Below are 19,767 nucleotides of genomic sequence, written 5' to 3'. Positions count from 1 at the left end.
AAAAACTGTTTTGCTGAATCTAGCCCACACGATGCCATTATGACCTAGTGCTACAAACATTCTTTTCATTAAGCACCTTCATGGACCTTTAATTCCAATCAAAAAGACTCATTTACACTAATTTATGCATTTGCCTTTTTTTACCTTCCTTTTGGCTACACCCACTCCTTAATCTCAATATTTACATGCTCAAATAGAGCTCAGCTTCAAGTCCCGGCTGAAATTCCTTCTCCCTCTCAAAGGCTTCAGTGATGCTATCAAAGGGGTAACTGCTGCTTTCCCTGGGTTTTTATTTAACTTTGTCTCTCTCTTCTAATACTTACCTTCTACCTTTTATTATAGGGTGTGTGTGTGTGTGTGTCTATAGTATTTGAAAGAATATCCATATGTAATTCGTCCTCTAACCTGTCACATTTTATCTCATACATTTTTGATGCTTGCTAAAACATAATTCTTGAATAACAAGCAATAGTCAAAATAACATAAAACTATTCTAAGTGTTCTGCATTTCAACCATTAAATCCTCACCGGATACACAGAACCTTATTTGGGAGGTACTAATATTACTGTCATTTTACAGATGAGGAACTTGAGGAGCAGTGATGTAACTTACCAAGGTCACACAGCTAGTTAAGTGGCCTTCAAGTAATCTGACTCCAGAGTCCATGCTCAGAGCTGCAAGTCTGCCTTGTTTGTATGAATAAATCCCACTCAGTCAACCTCAGGGCATGCTTTTTTTAAAAAAATGTGATTTGCCAAAGGCCCATATTCAAAACAGATCTTTTTCTTTTAATTGAGTTTGACAGAAGCAAATTATAAAATTTATTATCAATAACCTTCAGGAAAGCAAATGATGTGATTTATAACTAGGATGCATCAACCTCCAGAAAGAAGTCGAAATTGGATTATAGGAAAGACTAGGGGTGTTGAAGAGCTGTTTAAAGCCCTATTGTACAGTTCTATAAAGATGGGGTAAGTCAGAGTGGTTATAAATCAACAAGTAATAGAAATGAACAATTTTGATCCTTACGCTCATTTAATTATACAATTTCTAAGAAGTGTGGTGGTTTCTCTCTTCATCAGTTTCCTCCCTAATGTCAAAGTATTTGCAAATAAACATTCAATCTGTGGTTATATTAAAGCTGCTTTACCAACCAGGGAAAAAATTGTTTTTTACAAATGTGCTTCACAAACACTGTAACAGGATAAATCCACCTGGTTTAAAAAAAAATGGATAGAAACAAATAAAAAATGTAGAAGGATCTGTCTAGCCTATTAAAGATGGAATCAAACAAATTTTTTTAAAAAGATGGAATCAAATAGTAAAAATGGCTCCTTCTGGGGGCTTGGGAAGCACAGTGACCTAAAAAAACGATATGGCTGCTCATTAGTCTGATCTCTTAATGCCAAAACTGTGGCACCTAAAGTTAAATAAAATTCCAATGCTCTCACTCTTCTTTTTCCCCTGAGGAAGATAAATTTAATTTTTTTTTAATTTTTTATTTGAGTATAGTTGACACACAAGGTTACATTAGTTTCAGGTGCACAACATAGTGATTCGGCATCTCTATACATCCTTCTATGCTCACCACAAGCATAGCTGCCATTCAACAATATTACAGTATCATTGACTATATTCTCTACACTGTCCCTTTTATTCCCATGATTTACTCATCCCATAACTGAAAGCCTGTACCTCCCACTTCCCTTCACCTATTCTGCCCATCCTCCCACCCCCGTCCCCTCTGGCAACCATCAGTTCTCAGTATCTATAGGTCTGATTCTGCTTTTTGTTTGTATGCTTATTCATTGGATTTGTTTTTTAGATTCCACATATAAATTAAATCATATGTCTTTCTCAGCCTTATTTCACTTAGCATACTACCCTCTAGGTCCATCTGTGTTATTGCAAATGGCAAGATCTCATCCTTTTTATGGCTACGTAATATTCCATTGTGTGTATGTATGTGGGTGTGTATATATGCACACCCCACATCTTCTTTATCCAATGATCTCACTCTTAGAAAAAGAAATGGAAACATATAGTTTTAAGCCTGGGACAAAATTAAGTGGTAGTATCTAACTACTAATATCAGACACCTGTGAACCAATCTAACCATTAACGATTTGAATTCCAGATGAAAGAGGAGAAAAAGAAAAAAAGCTGGAATTAAGATCTCACAAATTTTAAGGTCTACATACGACATTGACAGATAAATATACAGAGATTTTAATGGTATATCATTGGGTTCAAATCACTTCGATCAAATTACTTTGATCACTAATATATAAATATTGTCAGTGTAGATGTTACTGTTTTTTCAGACAGCCTCCTTCTTCGTAAATGATACACATGGCATTTAATCTGGGAATTGCCTTTCTTTCTTAACATAATAGTTCCTCTGGACAGCCTCCTTCTTCGTAAGTGATACACATGGCATTTAATCTGGGAATTGCCTTTCTTTCTTAACACAATAGTTCCTCTTTTTTTCTCTGTAAGGGCTTGGTCCAAGCCTGATTAGTAAGAATGAGCAATAAGATACTAGTTTACTTCCATATAAATAAAACTCCCAGCCACACCTGTGGGTACTGTGCCATTGCTTAAATGAACAATGATAAGCCTGTGTACAACACAGATATCATACCACTTTATGGTCTGTTATTATTGTGTATTCCCAAAAACAGCTCTGTGTGTGGGTTTGGTGTTAGTTTTCTCGGTTTACAGTTATAGCTCGTTAACAACAGAGTAAATAATATCCCCAAAGCTTTTGTGAAATATATTACATTATTTCTAAGACCAGACAGTGCCCTGATAATCTTATAGCTATAGGGAGGAAAGATGCAATTAATCACGTTGACAAGAGAAGATCCAAAGGATTTAACTCAAGTAGACTTTTTGGAATAGTGACATGGCAAAAGAAATAAAAATAAAATAAAATTTTAAAGTTGTGTTCCAGTTTTGCAATATGATAGCCAGAGAACCGAATTAAAGGAAATAAGTGTGAGGTCAGCTGGCATTTATCCAGATTGAGGGTCTACCAGAAAACAGTTCTAGAACTGACATATTTAACACACTGTAAAAATATTTTCTTGAACACATCTTTAGTATTAATTTTTATGAGACATTGTGTCAGAATTGACTCAAGACTTCAGCGTTGAATTTGAGCCTGTTAAATCTTAATGACTGCCATGTGATGTCCTATCAAACCATCTATAAAACATAACTGGCTATTCATGGCCAAATACATAGTAACCTAATTTCCAAAAATTATGAGGCCTATAGTAAGATTCAAAATATAGATGTAGGTAGGTTGAAAGATGCATTGTATATTTTCATAGTATTATAAAAGCTAAGTGTGTTGGAAATTGCTGTTAGGTGCCTGAGCATGCCTGAAGATGAGTGTTTTGAACTCTTTAACGGCTGAGTAACTGGTAATGTAGTTAGAAAACTAGGTAAAGCCAGTCCTCAGTTGTTAGCTGGCTGGCCTCATGCTTGTTTAAGATCTCCTAAAAACTTTTGTCATAATGTCATTTTGTGAAATATTTATGAAGTGTGTTAAAAATTACTATGTTGGCTGTGAACCCAAATGATAATTCTTCCCATAGTTCCAACACATTTTCCTCACAAGAAGAAAACAGGCATTTAACCTTTTCCTTAAGTATCACAGACCTATTTGACTCCCCTCAGTAGGATATTATCTAGCAACTTCTAGCAACTTTGAAGTACATGGTTCAAATGGAATTACTCTAATAACAGTTTGTGCAAGGTCCATGTGGGTATGTCTCATCTAACTTGATTATTCTCTTTAGATTCAAAATTATAGTCTGCAAATTGAAAATTATATATAGCTTTTGGAGGCGAGACCATAATTCTAGGCTTGTACTATTTTTTTTTTCATTCCCAATAAATCACACTCAAAGCAGGCCTGACACTGGACTGTCCTTTAGCATCCAGGAAAGCCCTAAGTCAGCTGTTGACGGAGTGCCGCTGTTTAGGTTCTCAGCAGACCTTGAGACTCCTCTGAAAATTTGCTCACATTCCTCCTCTTTACCCCTGGAAAATATACTCTAGGCCAATATTGAGTGGCTCTCTTCTCTTGCCTGCAGATCTGAGTTTTCACCTGTGCAGATCCTTCCAAATTAGGCTTGCTTCCTTCATATCTCAGTAAGGGTCAGGGTAAATCCATGCCAGAAGGTGGTAGCGGTAGGCCTCTACTATCGGTGATGTTTACTGTACCCACTTTATGTCTCAGAGGTCCTTTGGGCTACTTAAATTACCTTTCAGAGTAGAAGTTTACAGTTGTGAGTCACAATGCATTGGGGAGACTCATTGCCAGCATTTTTAAGTGGGATGGGATGGGTTAGAATAGAATAGAAAAGTGGGGGAGGAAGGGAGGTGGGGGCGGATAGAAGACACTGAGAGGTCCAGTTTAAATACACTGGTCAGGAAGATTTCAGTGATGGTTTGGATGTGGTGGAATTTACAGTCTGCAGTCTGAAAGCAACCCTCCTCCAAGAGTGATCTTCAGACTCCGTCAGGTAAACAGAAGGGTCCTATAGCTAAATGGGTTTGGGAAATTCAGGTACAAAAGAAGTTCAACATGTTTTTTTATTACGTGATTGTTGGGCTCTCCAAAATGCAAGAAGGCACTATGTATAGCCATGCACTATTTCCCGAACTTGACTAAAGTCATGATGGTCATGAGAATGAGGACGATAGTGGTAAAGCTTATTGAGCATGTGCTTTGTGCCAGGCTCTGTGCCGACTGCTTTCTGTGTATGGTTTCTCTCCCCATGTGGTGCAGCAAGGAGGCATGGGGTCAATCTATGGGAATGGTGGTACTAGTAGGACTCGGAAGGAAGAGAGTTTAAGAGGAAGGATAGTAAATTCAGCTTTGGATGAACTGAGTCTGGTATGTTTTGGGGACCTCCAGGCCTGGAGTTCTAGAGCTCAGGAGAGAATGGAGGTGCACATTTGGAAATTATTGTCCCTAAAGTGCTCATTGAAAGAAAGTGACTGTGGAGATTATGAATTTAGTAAGGATGGCGAAATAAGTTGAAGAACCTGGTACACAGTGGAGAGCAGAGATGTACAAAATCTAGCTTGCTGCAACAAACATTTGAGAGCTCTTAAAACCCATCTGGAGAACAGGGAAACTATTCTGAGTCCTGTGGCTCCTACCTCCAGATACATTTGTAAATGTTTGTAGATTCATTATCTCTTCCACCCATAGTATCCTAATGCTGATTTGGCAGTTCTGTGAAATCTGTGTCCTGTTGTGTTCTTCTATGACTTTCGGTTTATTCGCTAAGAACACTAGTGGGTGACTATGCATCACGGAGTTAGTGTTAACCCTTTTTAAGGAAGCTTAAGAACACGGTTAATATGTTCTTACCAAGAAATGGGTCAGATCCGTGAAACCTCTTTGCCTCCAAGTATCTGTTAATTTCGGAATAAAGGCCCATAATTTAGAAATAAGGCCTTTTGATACCTTTTTTTCAATTACCGTTTTTTTTCTCATTTAAAAATAATGCACTCCTGTTGTTGGAATAGGCCCATAAATATCTTAAATCTACACATTATTTCACAGCTGTGTTCCTTGTTTTACATTGATGAGTTTGTTTTAGTAGCACATCCAAATTGTTAGAATCAGAAGGTCAGTGAGGTAAAATTAAAACAAGTACTTTAGAAGATTGTAAACACAGAATAAATTTCAGCCTCATGTAAATGAGGTGTGATTTCCATAATAAAGCCATGATTGTTGTCACTGGTGCCTAGCAATAAAGCCAGGGCTGCAATTACGAAGAGAAGAAATAATATAGCACCACACTTTCTTTAAAAATGGCAATTAAATTCATTGAAATAATATTTTCCATTAAAAAATAAAGAGATTTTATGTATCCTCAATGGAATCTACAAAAGCCCGTAAGTAGACTTTCTTAATGGTAGTAGTACTAAATGACACATCCACTTGCTGATTTTTTTTTTCCTTTCCACAAGTAATTTCTTTTACTAAAACCTTTTCAGACTACTTTGTTTTTCACATTAATGACCCCTTGCTTATTTAAGTACTTAAATTAAGTACTTTGAGGATTTGATTTTTTTTTTCTCCCTGTCATAGAACTTCATCTTAACATAAGCCTGCCTTTTTTAGCATGGCCTTTAAAAAAAAAAAAATTGTAGTAAAATATACGTAACACAAAATTTACCATTTTAACCATTTTCAAGTGTACAATCCAGTGGCAAAAAGTACATTCACAGCGTTGTGCAACCATCACCACTGTCCATTGCCAGAAGTTTTTCATCAACTCAAACGTAAACTCTGTGCCTAATAAACAGAACTTCCTATTCCCCATTTCTCCTAGCCCCTGCTGACCTCTCTTCTACTTTCTGTCTAGATGCATTTGCCTACTCGAGGCACCTCATAAAAGTGGAATCATACAATATTTGTCCTTTTGTGTCTGGCTCATTTTATCTAACATAATGTTTTCAGCATTCATCCATGTTGTAGCACATGTCAGAATTTCATTCCTTTTTGAGGCTGAGTAATATTCCATCACAGGTATATACAATAGCAAGCATTTTCACTGCAAACATTTTCACCGCATAACTAATAGGCCAAAAGGCAATTTGGTCATAAGAGAGAAAGTCATGAAAAATAAAAGAGGGAATTCATTAAAAAGAACATAATGAAATATGAAAAATGAGTGACAAAATTAAAAAGACTTTATTGTGAAATACAAAATATTTGGATACATTTTATTTATTTATTTATTTATTTATTTTTAAGTAGGCTCCATGCCCAACGTAGGGCTTGAACTTACGACCTCTACATCAGGAGCTGCATGCTCTGCTGACTGGGCCAGCCAGGCGCCCTTGAATACATTTAAATGTGTGTAGATTCACTGCACAGATAACTGGTTTTATTTTGTGAATTGCACCTAAGCATTTGTCTTCCAAGTCTTTCATTCATAGTATTATGCTTTTGTTGGTTTGTTTGTTGATTCATCTCCTAGTTCAGCATCACACTTTTTCTTGTTTCACTAAAATTTCTTCCTTCATTAACAGAGTTATCAGTTTCTAAATACTAGGATGCATATTTGTAACTGAGCTTTGAAGTGCATTATGAAAACCTTCTACACTGTTGATTGTTCTTGGCATGTTGTCTCATGTTCGTTGAAAGATGTTCCAAAGTTCTGTGGAAAATGTGGGTTCAAAACTCTGCCAGTGTATAGACCATTCTGAGGGCTAAGATTTGTATAAAATGGGAGTACTGTGTCAATGGAGAAATGAACCAAACCATCAACCAGGCATCTCTTTTATTTTTGTATGGCAAAATCGCTTTATGGCCAGTCAGTTATGTGTCTAAAACGTTTGCCCCAAAAATGCTTGCAGCAAAGATGTTTATGGTGAAAGTACCTAGAACCATTGAAATTCTGTTTTCTAATTCACCCCTAAATATAAGTTTCTAATGTTGCCAGTTATAAATGCCTGCTTCCGTAAGCATTGACTTACATAGACAACAAAAAACTAGTGGTTCACCAAATGTGAAATATCAGCTTGTGAAATAAGAAACTGATACGATTTTCATTAAGTGCAGCATTAATTTTCAGTTTGCCAAATGGAATTCACAGCAGCTGTTAAACAACAACACACCCCTCCCCCTTCATCACTACCACCCACTCCCAACAGCCCTTCTGCGGTCAGTTACTCTACACCCCAAAGAGGATGAAGGTACCTGCTTAGAGATGGATTAGCCATAAGGCTGATGAAGTTTAAGTTTTAGGGCCCCTCCCTTGCATAGGTCCCTTCCAGGATTCGATACCTATTTTTGCTTTGGCAATTCTTATTTTTTAAAGAAGGCTCTGCAAGTTTTATAAACTTCAGGCCCACAAAATCTGAATGTGCCTCTGGATATGTTTCTTCCATCTGAAATCGTTTGCTCATCGTTGTACTGCTGGAAAACCAGCCTGGGTCTATTATTCAGTACACTGAGTTATTTATGACTGGCTTTCTTCCTTGCAGAGTTTCTGGTCTGGGGTGCCAAGCTACCACACTTTTCTGCAGAGTTCCAGAGAAACCTAGGCCATGGGTGTTTCTAGTCAATCCCAGTATGCTCTCTTGGCTCTCCCACTGAGCTTTGTCAGCACACAGCACTTGTTTGGCTCTAGGCACTTTAGAGGAACATGCAGGCCAAATTTTGAAAATTGGGTTCCTAGTTGTTCATGCAAAATACGCATGTCCTTTTGTACTCTGCACAGAGCCATAAATAGAATTTTGTACTTACACAGTGGGAACAAAGAATGCAATTGCCAGACTTGATATCTAATCTTTAAAAAATTTAATGAGCATAGCATAGGAAGTTTCCTAAATATTAGGGTATCTTGTCATAACTAAAAATGAGCCCCTGGCCCTTTATCAAATTGTATGATTTCATTAAACAAAAATAAATTTTTATAAAATTTAAATAAATCTTAATACATTTTCTCCTGGCCTGCTGTAAGGCATTAATGACAAAGGAATTATTCATCTGTATAAACTGTGTCTTTTTTTTTTTAAGATTTTATTTATTTATTTGACAGAGAGAGAAGGAGAGCAAGCACAGGCAGGGGGAGCGGCAGGCAGAGGGAGAGGGAGAAGCAGGTTCCCCGTGGAGCAGGGAGCCAGATGCAGGGCTCCATCCCAGGACCCTGGGATCGTGACCTGAGACACTTAACCGACTGAGCCACCCAGGCACCCCAAACTATGTTTTATATTATTCTTATTTTCTCTGTGAAGTTATAATAATAACTCAGACAATTTTATATTTCTTATGAAGGGTCTATTTGGGAAGATACCAGCATAGTGCCTTTCTCCTCAAAAAAAGGACTGCTCAGGTTCCCTATTCCTTCTCCCCTCCCCCATTCCCTTTCCTTCCTTTCTCTTCTAGTGTTTTTCCTTTCTCTTCCCTTGCCCAAGAATCTCATCCTAACACCGTACTCACAGTTACCATCCAGAGAAAGGTGTTGAAGTATGGAGTATGGGAGCCCTGTTCGTTGTGAGGGGGGCATTTGTGTGAGGGGTGGGGTACAGCCCCACATGAGGTGTCAGAACCCACGTGTGCAAGGGAAGGGATGACAGCATCGGAAGACTGGTTACAATCAAACAGGGCAGTTGATCAAATAGCTAAATATATTAAGAACAATGAGAAATAGATTTCTTAACAACAGAGAAGAGATTTACAAAAATTAAAAGGAAGAAAATTAGAATTAACTCTGTGGTGTTCGATTGAAATTAGAAGTATTGGTGTGCCCTAATGATGTTCATTATATAGAGACAGATCCAGTGATCCAGATGTAAATGTGTGTGTGTGTTCATATGTGTACCTCCATATATTCTCTAGCTCTGTCTACTGAGAGGGCTTAGGGGTAGAAACACCCCAATAATCGTGAGCATACCTAGTACCCAGTCTTTGTTTTTAAGTGCCATTTCCCCCTCCCCCCCCAAACCAGAACTGGATCAGGGAAAGTACAAGATGAGTTTAAAACATCTTGTTGGGCCAAAAACCAAGGAAGTGCTTACAGAATGATGAGGACATAACAAAAGGCACAGAAGCCATCTTGCAAAATTTAGGATAATTTGGGGCATCAACATGAAAATAATGGACAATAACCCATTAAATAAATTGAGAATCTATGAGTCCATATTTTAAAAATAAATAAATGAGTAAATTAAACATTCGATAAGGGAAAGGGTGTTTATCCAGTTTCAAGGTCATCCCACACAAATACTTAGTAATCACAAAGGAAAACAGACTAACTTCACGGTGGAGAACATATGCAGCCACTACCTTAATCAAGTGACCTGAATGAGCAGCCCAAGTAATGGGACAAATTGAATTTTTGTGCTACCCAACAGAATGCTATAAAAAGAGCCCAGCCTCCCTTCTGTGATTTCTGCCAGACTTTATAATCTGAATCACAGGAAAACATCAGATGAACTCAAATTTAAGGACACTCTACAGGAAAAACTGGCTGGTAATCTTCAAAAGTGTCAGTCTTGAAAGCCAAGTCCACACAGATGTGGTGTTGGGGATTAAAGGAGATTGCAGAAGCATGTCAACCGGACCTTTCTGCTACAAAGGGGATAATGGGAACAATGGACAAATCTTGAATGGGATCTGAGGATGGCAGTAATAGATCAGCATTAATTTCCTGATTTGATGGTCCCATGGTGTTTATGTAGGAGAATATCTTTATAGAAAATATACAGTAGTGTATTCGGAGAGGAGGGGCGCTTGGGTGGCTCAGTCAGTTAAGCACCTGACCCTTGGTTTTGACATCAGTCACGATCTCAGGGTCATGAGATGGAGCTCCACGTTGGGCTCCAGGCTCAGTGCCGAGTCCGCTTGAGTTTCTCTCTCTCTCCCTTCCTCTCTCAAATAAATAAATAATTTTTTTTTTTTTTTTAAGTATTTGGATAGGAAAAATCAAACAAAAAGGAAGTAAAGTATGGGGGCACCTGGCTGACTCAGTCAGAAAAGCATGCAACTCTTGATCTGGGTTCAAGCCCCATATTGGGTGTAGAGATTAAGAAAAAAATAATAAACTTAAAAATCTTACTTTAAAAATATATTTAAAAACATAGCATTCAGAGGGTGATGCAGGATTCAGTTGGAAACTTTTAAGTGGTTCAGTAAGAAAAAAAACCTTTGTTGTCAGACTGTACTGGTAGCTCTTCTGTAAGTTCAAGAATGTTTCAAAATAAAATTTTTAAATTGCTGAAGTTGGATTATTTAATTCTTCCGATTTCCAGAGTGCACGTAGATTCCAGGCAGTAAGTGATGATGGTGGGTATATATGGAGCTTGAGGTCTGTCCTAAGAGTTGTCAGTGGTGTGGTCCATCCTGATGTCTTTCAACAGCTTGAAATGTGCTTATTTGCAGCTGCTATGATCTGATTCACTTTCCAAATCTTATATAGCTTGTCATTTCAATGTTAAAATCCCCTTTTTAAGTTTATTATTCTATAATGCACGTATCAAAGACAAATGAAAAGGGTAATGAAGTCCTGGGCCCTGAAGAAATCTGTCCTGAAAACTACTGAAATAAATTACATGAGAAACAAGGATAGAGTAAACTTCATTTTGACAATAGCAAACCCATCACTTCATCTTTGCTCTGATGTTAGCTATAAAGTTTGGTGTCTTTTCTGTTAGAAAAAAGGAGATGAGTATATCCTTTTCTATGATACGCAAACTAGTATTTGTAGCATTTCTGTTTTAAAATGTCGGGTTAGGGGCACCTGGGTGGCTCAGTCGTTAAGCGTCTACCTTCAGCTCTGGTCATGATCCCTGGGTCCTGTGATCGAGCCCCTCATCGGGCTTTCTGCTCAGCAGGGAGCCTGCTTCTCCCTCTCCTTCTGCCTGCCACTCTGCCTACTTGTGCTCGCGTGTGCACTCTCTCTCTCCGTCAAGTAAATAAATAAAATCTTTAAAATAAATAAATAAATAAAATGTCAGGTTAGACTACACTAATTTCGGGAGCACACCACTGCCTGCTGTTTTCTGGTGGAGAGCTCTTCAAGGGGATTATTTACCTGGGGTTGAAATGTTATTGCATCTCTGTAGTTCATGGCACTTCCTGAACAGTCCAGCAGGTGGTAGTCTAGGAGAGGAACAGTTCTCATTCTTCCCCACCCCCTTGCCTACCAGCAAAACAGAAAGAATGTAGACTCAGCAATGTGCCTTCTCTTCTCTGGCATAAGAATGGGATTTCCAAGGTTGTTCTTTCAAAATGGGTACTTCGGCATACAGAGTATCACAAGAAAAGAGCTGATATGCATCTGTGTGTATGCGTGACTATGCAGTATACCAAAGCTCAAAAAATTTTTTTTTATTTCTAGAAATTCCATTGGTTTTATATCTCTTTGGCCTGATTTCTGTGACATGGCTTTGGGGAGGCCTGCACATGGCTTACAGACACTTCTGGATGTTGGTCCTCTTTGTCATTTTCAACAGTCTGCAGGTAAGTTTACAATTTCGTTATTGATGGCACACAGTGAACACAGGGCATGGAGTTTCAACGTCAAGGAATCAAGTGTCAACTCATAGATGAATTCTTAAACACAACATCATACAGAGTTGTAGAATAAAATGATGGGGGGCTAAATCTTTAATAACTGAAATATGGTTGGGCTTCTAACTTGCTGATTATACAGATAGGGAAGACATAAAATATTTACCCTCCTTTATTTAGAGAAATCTAAGTAACTACAAAAACATACTTCTCTTCCAGCAGGATTGATGTTTATAAATTTTGCAGATGGAAGCCATGAACATATGCACATATTTGGACAGTGGCTGTATCTAGATGTTAGATCAATTGAGGAATGAAATAGATACCAGTGTTCAAGCAGTCCACTCTTAAGTCTGGTGCTTAGTAAAATGAGAGTGTTTTGGTTCACTAAAAAATGATTGACATCCTCTAAGTCTGGCAATGCCCAGCTTAAATTAGTTTTGTGAGCGTGCTTGGATAGCATAACTAGAAATTATATAACTGTAGCAAAAATTAAAGCTGACTTTTTTAGTGCTTTTGTTAAAATGGAAAAAGTTGCACCCTGAAATTAACAAATGGAACAAATGAACTCATTTGCCTTATTTTCTAAAGTGAAAAGGTCTGTCCTGGACCAAAATAATTTCTTGAATTTACCAAAGATATCTCTAAACAGTCTTTACTTTGACCACCATCATGCAAGGAACATGTGTAGAAAAACCTATTAGGATGATAGCATACAACTAAAACAAGACTCAAAGCATATTTCGGTTTAATTTTAAGGAGATGATTTATTTAGTGACACCTTATCTTCCAGCAGGGTGCCTAATCAAATCATAATACGGATTTAGGAAGAGCAAAAATACAAAGTAACTTGAAAGTTTGGCATCAAGTTGATACAAGTAGATACTTAGACATCTCTTTATAGCCATAGTGAGAATCAAGTGCCTACTGCTAGCACATTGTGTTAGTGTTACCAGTACCGGGATGAAGGTGACAGGCCTGCTCCTGGAGAATGTGATGATTCAAGAGAGTAAACAATCACTGGTGAGAGTACACTGTGGCAGGTGCCATGCAAACAAAATGTTGTAAGAGCTGAGTGAAGGGCCTGTTTACTCCTGCCTGTGCTGGCATTTGAGATGAGCCCCAGAAGTGAGCCATTCAGGTCAGAGGCCCTGTCTGGTCACCTTTGAATCCCCAGGGCCTAGTGGAACTAGCACCAAGGTCCACACTGACAGCCTGCAGATGTATTTTATTTAGTGGATATACGAGAGTACACAGAACAGTGTTTTAAATGGTTTAATTTGCTGCAAACTTTGTAAATTGAGAAATTCCACGTAAAAATTTGAACTTCTGGCTTTTCTTTAATGGCAGTACCTGCTTGGCAGCAATTCTCCAGTCCTAAGTAGGTGCTGCCCCTTTAGATGGGGCATGGGACCTTATTACACGTGGTAGACTTCATTCATTCATTTCACCCGCCTGTGAGTTTGTGACACCTTTAATGTAGATTAACTAAGTGAAGAGTGTAAGGTTAGAGATGGGTATTTCAGGCAGAGAAACAGTGTTAGCCAGGACAGTGCAGAGGAAAAGTGATCCATCTTGCCGAGATTCAGCCAAGAGCCGGGGTGGGGGTGGGAAGAGGAAAAGCTTTGCAGTTAGGAAGGTAACGCTGGGAGCAGAGGCAGGCAAGGGTAGGTTGGCCTCCATGCCATGCTACCATGCTTGGGATGGGCTGTTAAACTTCAGCTTTTAAGCAGTGGGAAGCCATCAAAGTTGGAGTTTTTGTTTGTTTTGTTCTGATTTGTTTTTTATATTTTGTGAGTTTTTAAATTTTTTAAATTTTGATTAGGAATGACATGCTTGTACTACTTTTTAGAAGGATAACTGGAAACAGGAGGGTTCTGAAATGTGGAACAGCTCCAGTTAGGTGGGCTACTATCATATTCCAGCCTATAATGCTCTGGCAGCATACCTGGGAATAGAGAGTAGGTGACAGGTTTGAGAATTGTAAAGGTAACTACGAATGAAATTTGGTTAGCCAATAAAATGTAGGAATGGGAGTATGAAAGAACAACATCATTTAGAAATGCCTGGCTCAGGGTGCCTGGGTGGCTCAGTCGGTTACACGTCCGGGGCTCTTGATTTCGGCTCAGGTCAGGATCTCAGAGTCATGGGATTGGGCTTTATGCTGAACCCAGAGTCCGCTTGAGATTCTTCCCCCTGGTTTTCCCCCCGCTCTGTTCCACCCCTGCTCACGCACTCTCCCTCCCCCTCCCTCTCTCTTTCTCAAATAAATAAATAAAATCAGAAAGAAAGAAAGAAAGAAAGAAAGAAAGAAAGAAAGAAAGAAAGAAAGAAAGAAAGAAAGAAAGAAAGAAAAAGAAAAGAAAAAAACAACAAACAAATGCTTGGCTCAGGCAAATGGCTGGGCACTCACACCTTTAGTCAACATGAAGATCACATTCAGCACAGGGTTCTAGGAAATAATGCAGTAAGGTCAGTGAGTTGGTAAGATGTGGGAGACATTAGTAAAGCTACCAATATTTTAGGGGTGCCTGGGTGGCTCAGTTGGTTAAGCATCTGCCTTCGGCTCAGGTCATGATTCCGGGGTCCTGGGATTGAGCCCCACATTGGGCTCCCTGCTCCGCGGGAAGCCTGCTTCTCTCTATCCCTCTCGCCCTGCTTGTGTTCCCTCTCTCGCTGTCTCTCTCTCTGTCAAATAAATAAATAAAATCTTAAAAAGAAAAGAAAAGGCTACCAGTATTTTAGTAACTAGGTATTGGGAGAGGGCTAGTGAAAGATTATTAATGAAAGGGAACCAGTTTAGAACAGTTTGGAGTTGCTGGTAGAAAAGAAAGAAAAAGAAACAATACTAACTCTGTCAAGGGTAGCAAAGGTAAATAGCATGAGAGCTGAGGGCAGTGTGGTTTAGTACAGTGCTCCCCATCTGTGGTTTGCATCAGAGTCACGTGGACTGAAACACAGACTTTCTGATACAGTAGATCTGGGCAGACCTGAGAGTTTGCTTTTCTAACAAGTGCCCGGATGATGCTGATTCAGCCGGTCTAGGGACCACAGTTTGAGAACCACTTGTGTAGTACAGCATGATCCTAACTCCACCAACCCATCTTATCTGGTTGACTTCAGCTGAGTCATGAATACAAATTTTTTTCTACTTTCTACTTCATCTGCAAAATGGGAATAAATACCACTTAGGATTATGGTGTGATTTAATTAAGTGGCATAACAAATATAAAGCAATTGTACAGTACTTCACACGTGTAAGGAATAGTTATTTTTATTCAAGAATTTAATGGAGAATAGAGAGAAAGGAATAGCTTAGGAAGGACATTTGACTGGTTGGTTCAAAGGAGATTTTGTTTTGTTTTGTTTTCTTTACTTGTGAAAAGAACCAACAAAGAAGGAGAAACTGACAAGTGGAGGAAAGACTCTGCTGTGGCCAGATCACAGACAGGGCAGGAAGAACAGAAGTGATAGAGGGTGAGGAGAGAGGTTTCTCTCTCTGAGGCTAGGGAAGGAGGGAAGAAAAGGTAAACATGGAAAAACCATTTTAAAGCTGGAAGTGTGGAAAATTGGAATTTGTATCTAATGCCCTCTCTTTTCTCTGAAATTCAGGAAGCAAGGACATTTGCTGAGAAAAACGGGTTGAAAGCTTGAGCTAAAAACGGTAAAAGGTATGCAGCAGTTTCTAGGCAGAAAGTAAATAGCAAACTATGGTAGGTTGGAAGATGGTCAAGAAACGGACTGCTTAGAGAGAAACCCGTGGGATTCAGTGGAGATTAGACACTTGAAATCAGTGACTGAACCTCTCAGCAGCAATTAAAGAAATGTAAACCTTAAGGTTAAAATGGTAGCCAGTGTAACCTATCCAACCACGTACACACGAAAAAGTCTGTTGAGCTCTTATGGAGATTTATTAGTAAAAGAGAACTGTTGCGGTACACCTGGGTGACTCAGTCGGTTAAGCGTCTGCCTTTAGCTCAGGTCATGATTCCAGGGTCCTGGGATTGAGTCCTGCATTAGGCTCCCTGCTCAGCGGGATCCTGCTTCTCCCTCTGCCTACCACTCCCCCTGCTGTGCTCTCTCTCTTTCTCTCTCTGACAAATAAAATCTTAAAAAAAGAGAGAGGGAGAACTGTTGGGCATTCAACGATATTTCATGGGGAGATATAAAAGAAGTCGTTCTGGTCTGTTTCTTAGAGGAACTTAAAGCTAAGTATAAAAACTAAAAACGTTTCAAACCCATATATAATGAGCTTCATTCTATCTATGTGGCACTATTGAGGTGATGAATTTCTGTATCACTCTGGCACATTAGTACATTCCTGGTACCAGTGCTCAGTGAATCATTCTTAAAAAGAATGCCTGTCAAGAAACACTTAAAAATATGATTTCACTAGCATTTATTGGGGTTCATTTGGTTTATAAACTGCCTCATGTCTTCAACTAGGACATTTTCATAGAATATGACTATATAGTAGTAAGATCTTCCAAGTATGTTCCATGAAGCCTAAATGGTTATTATCTTTTTTTTTTTTTTAACTGGCCTTTGTATTTTTTTAACTGGCTTTTATCAATATCTGCAACCACAAAAGTATACATCTTATGCTTGGCTACTGTATTTTACCCAGAGGAGATTACTGTCTCTTTTTTTCACCCAGATTATTAATATGTGATACATGCTCAAAGACTAATAGATAAAAGGTATCTTTTTATAATATTCTGAATTTTTAAATATTTATTATTTAATGCAATTTTTAAAAGGGAATCCTTTTTTTTTTTCAAGTAAACTCTACCCACAATGTGAGGCTCAAACTCATGACCTGAGTTCAAGAGTCATATATTTTAGTAATTAAGCCAGCCAGGTACCCCAAAAAGGGAATCTTTTTTAAATGTGTTTTGTTTTGTTTTTTTACTTGAGTATAGTGGACACACAACGTTACGTTAGTTTCAGGTGTGCACCATAGTGATTCGCCATCTCTATACATCATGCTGTGCTCACAAGTGCAGCTCTTATCACCATACAATGCTATTACAGTATCACTGACTGTGTTCTCTATGCTGTGCCTTCTTCATTCTGTAACTGGAAGCCTGTATCTCCCACTCCCTTTAACCCATTTTGCCCATCCTCCTGCCCCTCTCCCCTCTGGCAAACATCAATTTGTTCTCTCTATTCATAGGTCTGATTCTGCTTTTTGTTTGTTTATTCATTTGTTTTTTTAGATTCCACATTTAAGTGAAATCATATGGCATTTGTCTTTCATAATCTGCCTTATTTCACTTTGCATAATACTGTCTAGGTCCATCCATGTTGTCACAAATGGCATAATCTCATCCTTTTTTAAGCCTGCAAAATATTTCACTGTATATAGATACTACACCTTCATTATCCATTTGTCCATCAGTGGGCACGTGGGTCTTCCATGTCTTGGCTATTGTAAGTAACGCTGCAATAAACATAGAGGTGCATATATCTTTCAAATTAGTGTTTTTGTTTTCTTTGGGTAAATACCCAAAGTGGATTTATTGGGTCATATGTTATTTCTATTTTTTTTTAAAGATTTTATTTATTTATTTGACAGAGAGAGATAGCGAGAACAGGAACATAAGCAAGGGGAGTGGGAGAGGGAGAAGCAGGCCTCCCGTCGAGCAGGGAGCCCGATGTGGGACTCGATCCCAGGACCCTGGGATCATGAACTGAGCCGAAGGCAGACCCTTAATGACTGAGCCACCCAGGCGCCCCTGTTATTTCTATTTTTAATTTTTTGAGGAACCTCCTTAGTGTTTGCCACAGTGTCTGTACCAATTTACATCCCACCAACAGCATGATGGTTCCTTTTTCCACACATCTTCTCCAACAGTTGTTACTTCTTGCCTTTTTGATTCCAGGCATTCTGATGGGTATAAGGTGATATCTTACCATGGTTTTGATTTGCATTTTCCTGATGATTAGTGATGTTACATATCTTCTCATATGTCTATTGGTCATCTGTATGTCTTCTTTGAAAAAATATCTATTCAAGTCCTCTGCCCATTTTTTTAAATTAAGTTCAATTAGCCAACATACAGTACATCATTAGTTTTTGATATAGTGTTCAATGATTCATTAGTTGCGTATAACACCCAGTGCTCATCGCATCACATGCCCTCCTTAATACCCATCACCCGATTACCCTATCCCTCCACCCCCCTCCCTTCTGTAACCCTCAGTTTCCCAGAGTCCAGAGTCTCTCATGGTTTGTCTCCCTCTCTGATTTCTTCCCATTCAGTTTTCCCTCCCTTCACCTATGCTCCTCTGCACTATTCCTTACATTCCATATATGAGTGAAACCATATGATAATTGCCTTTCTCTGCTTGACTTATTTCATTTAGCATAATCCCCTCCAGTTCCATCCATGTCGATGCAAATGGTGGGTATTCATCCTTTTTGATGGCTGAGTAATATTCCATTGTATATATGAACCACATCTTTTTTATCCATTCGTCTGTTGAAGGACATCTTGCTCTGCCCATTTTTTAATCAGATTGTGTTTTTTTGGGGGGGGTGTTGAGTTGTATAAGTTCTTTATATATTTTGGATATTAACCCCTTATTTGATATATCATTTGCAAGTATCTTCTCCCATTCAGTAGATTGTTTTTTTGTTTTGTTTTGTTGATGGTTTCCTTCACTATGCAAAAGCTGTTTTTTATATTTAGTCCCAGTAATTTATTTTTACTTTAAAAAAGAGAATCCTAATCACTTGAAATATTATCAGGAATTTCTTATCACTCTCTGAAGTTTCAAATTTGAGCTACCAAGCATTTAAGAAAATGTATACATAGTACTTTGTAATGCTTGATGGATACAAATACAAAGTGAGATTAGAAAAATTATCTTTCTAAATGTGTTTGCTATTTTTATTGCTTTAATAATCTTATTGACCATGGTGGCCACCACCAGTGCAAGACTTACCTCCTACCAGGTTTCTAGCCCTAGCACTGAAGGAGCTTATTCCCCAATAGGAAAATCCTACGTAGGACTTAAATTACCCTCACGTTGGATCACAGACAATGCAGAAACTGGTCATATGGTGACAGTTACTCTGGCCAGGCCTGGGTCGTGAACAGACTCCATTGGTAGAAGGAGTTGAATTGATCTGACTGAGCTCACAAAAACCACATAGAGTGGAATTCCCGTCGGAGGAAAGGATGCTTTTATCAATAAAAGGGGTGCAACAGTGGTAGGTAGGCTAATGTAACAGACATCCAGTATATATATTTTCTAAATTTTCTTGTTCATTCATGTAAGTTTGGGCAAGGCCAAAGACCGCTGTTGTCAAAACACTGGGATACTTCATCTGTGTAGCCTCAGTTTATTATCAATATCCTTGGTATCTATTATCTAACCAAATATCTCTGTATATTCTACAAGAAATTCATAAGGAATCACACTTAATATGTTTAATATTTTTCTAATTCCCTGATCCATTAATCCAATATCCTTTATTTTTTAAAAAGTGAATTGAGTTTGTTATTTCTTTTTTTTTTTTTTAAAGATTTTTATTTATTTATTTGACAGAGAGAGACACAGCGAGAGAGGGAACACAAGCAGGGGGAGTGGGTGAGGGAGAAGCAGGCCTCCTGCTGAGCAGGGAGCCTGATGTGGGGCTCGATCCCAGGATCCTGGGATCATGACCTGAGCCGAAGGCAGACGCTTAATGACTGAGCCACCC

At 38.5% G+C, this 19,767-nt stretch overlaps 1 protein-coding gene across 1 annotated transcript in view; it reads left to right on the top strand.

Annotated features, from left to right (window-relative positions):
- ADGRV1 (adhesion G protein-coupled receptor V1) overlaps window positions 1-19,767 on the top strand; it is a 506,902-nt gene that overhangs the window by 431,714 nt on the left and 55,421 nt on the right. The window contains exon 88 of the mRNA XM_078067071.1: window positions 11,884-12,005. Coding sequence (XP_077923197.1) covers window positions 11,884-12,005 — 122 coding nt within the window. The remainder of the gene's footprint in view (window positions 1-11,883; window positions 12,006-19,767) is intronic.

This window comes from Halichoerus grypus, chromosome 2 (genome assembly GCF_964656455.1).
Source record: "Halichoerus grypus chromosome 2, mHalGry1.hap1.1, whole genome shotgun sequence".
NCBI classification, from domain to species: Eukaryota; Metazoa; Chordata; class Mammalia; order Carnivora; family Phocidae; genus Halichoerus; species Halichoerus grypus.
Note: the sequence above shows the minus strand (reverse complement) of the source record. Positions and strands in the feature narration are given on the sequence as shown.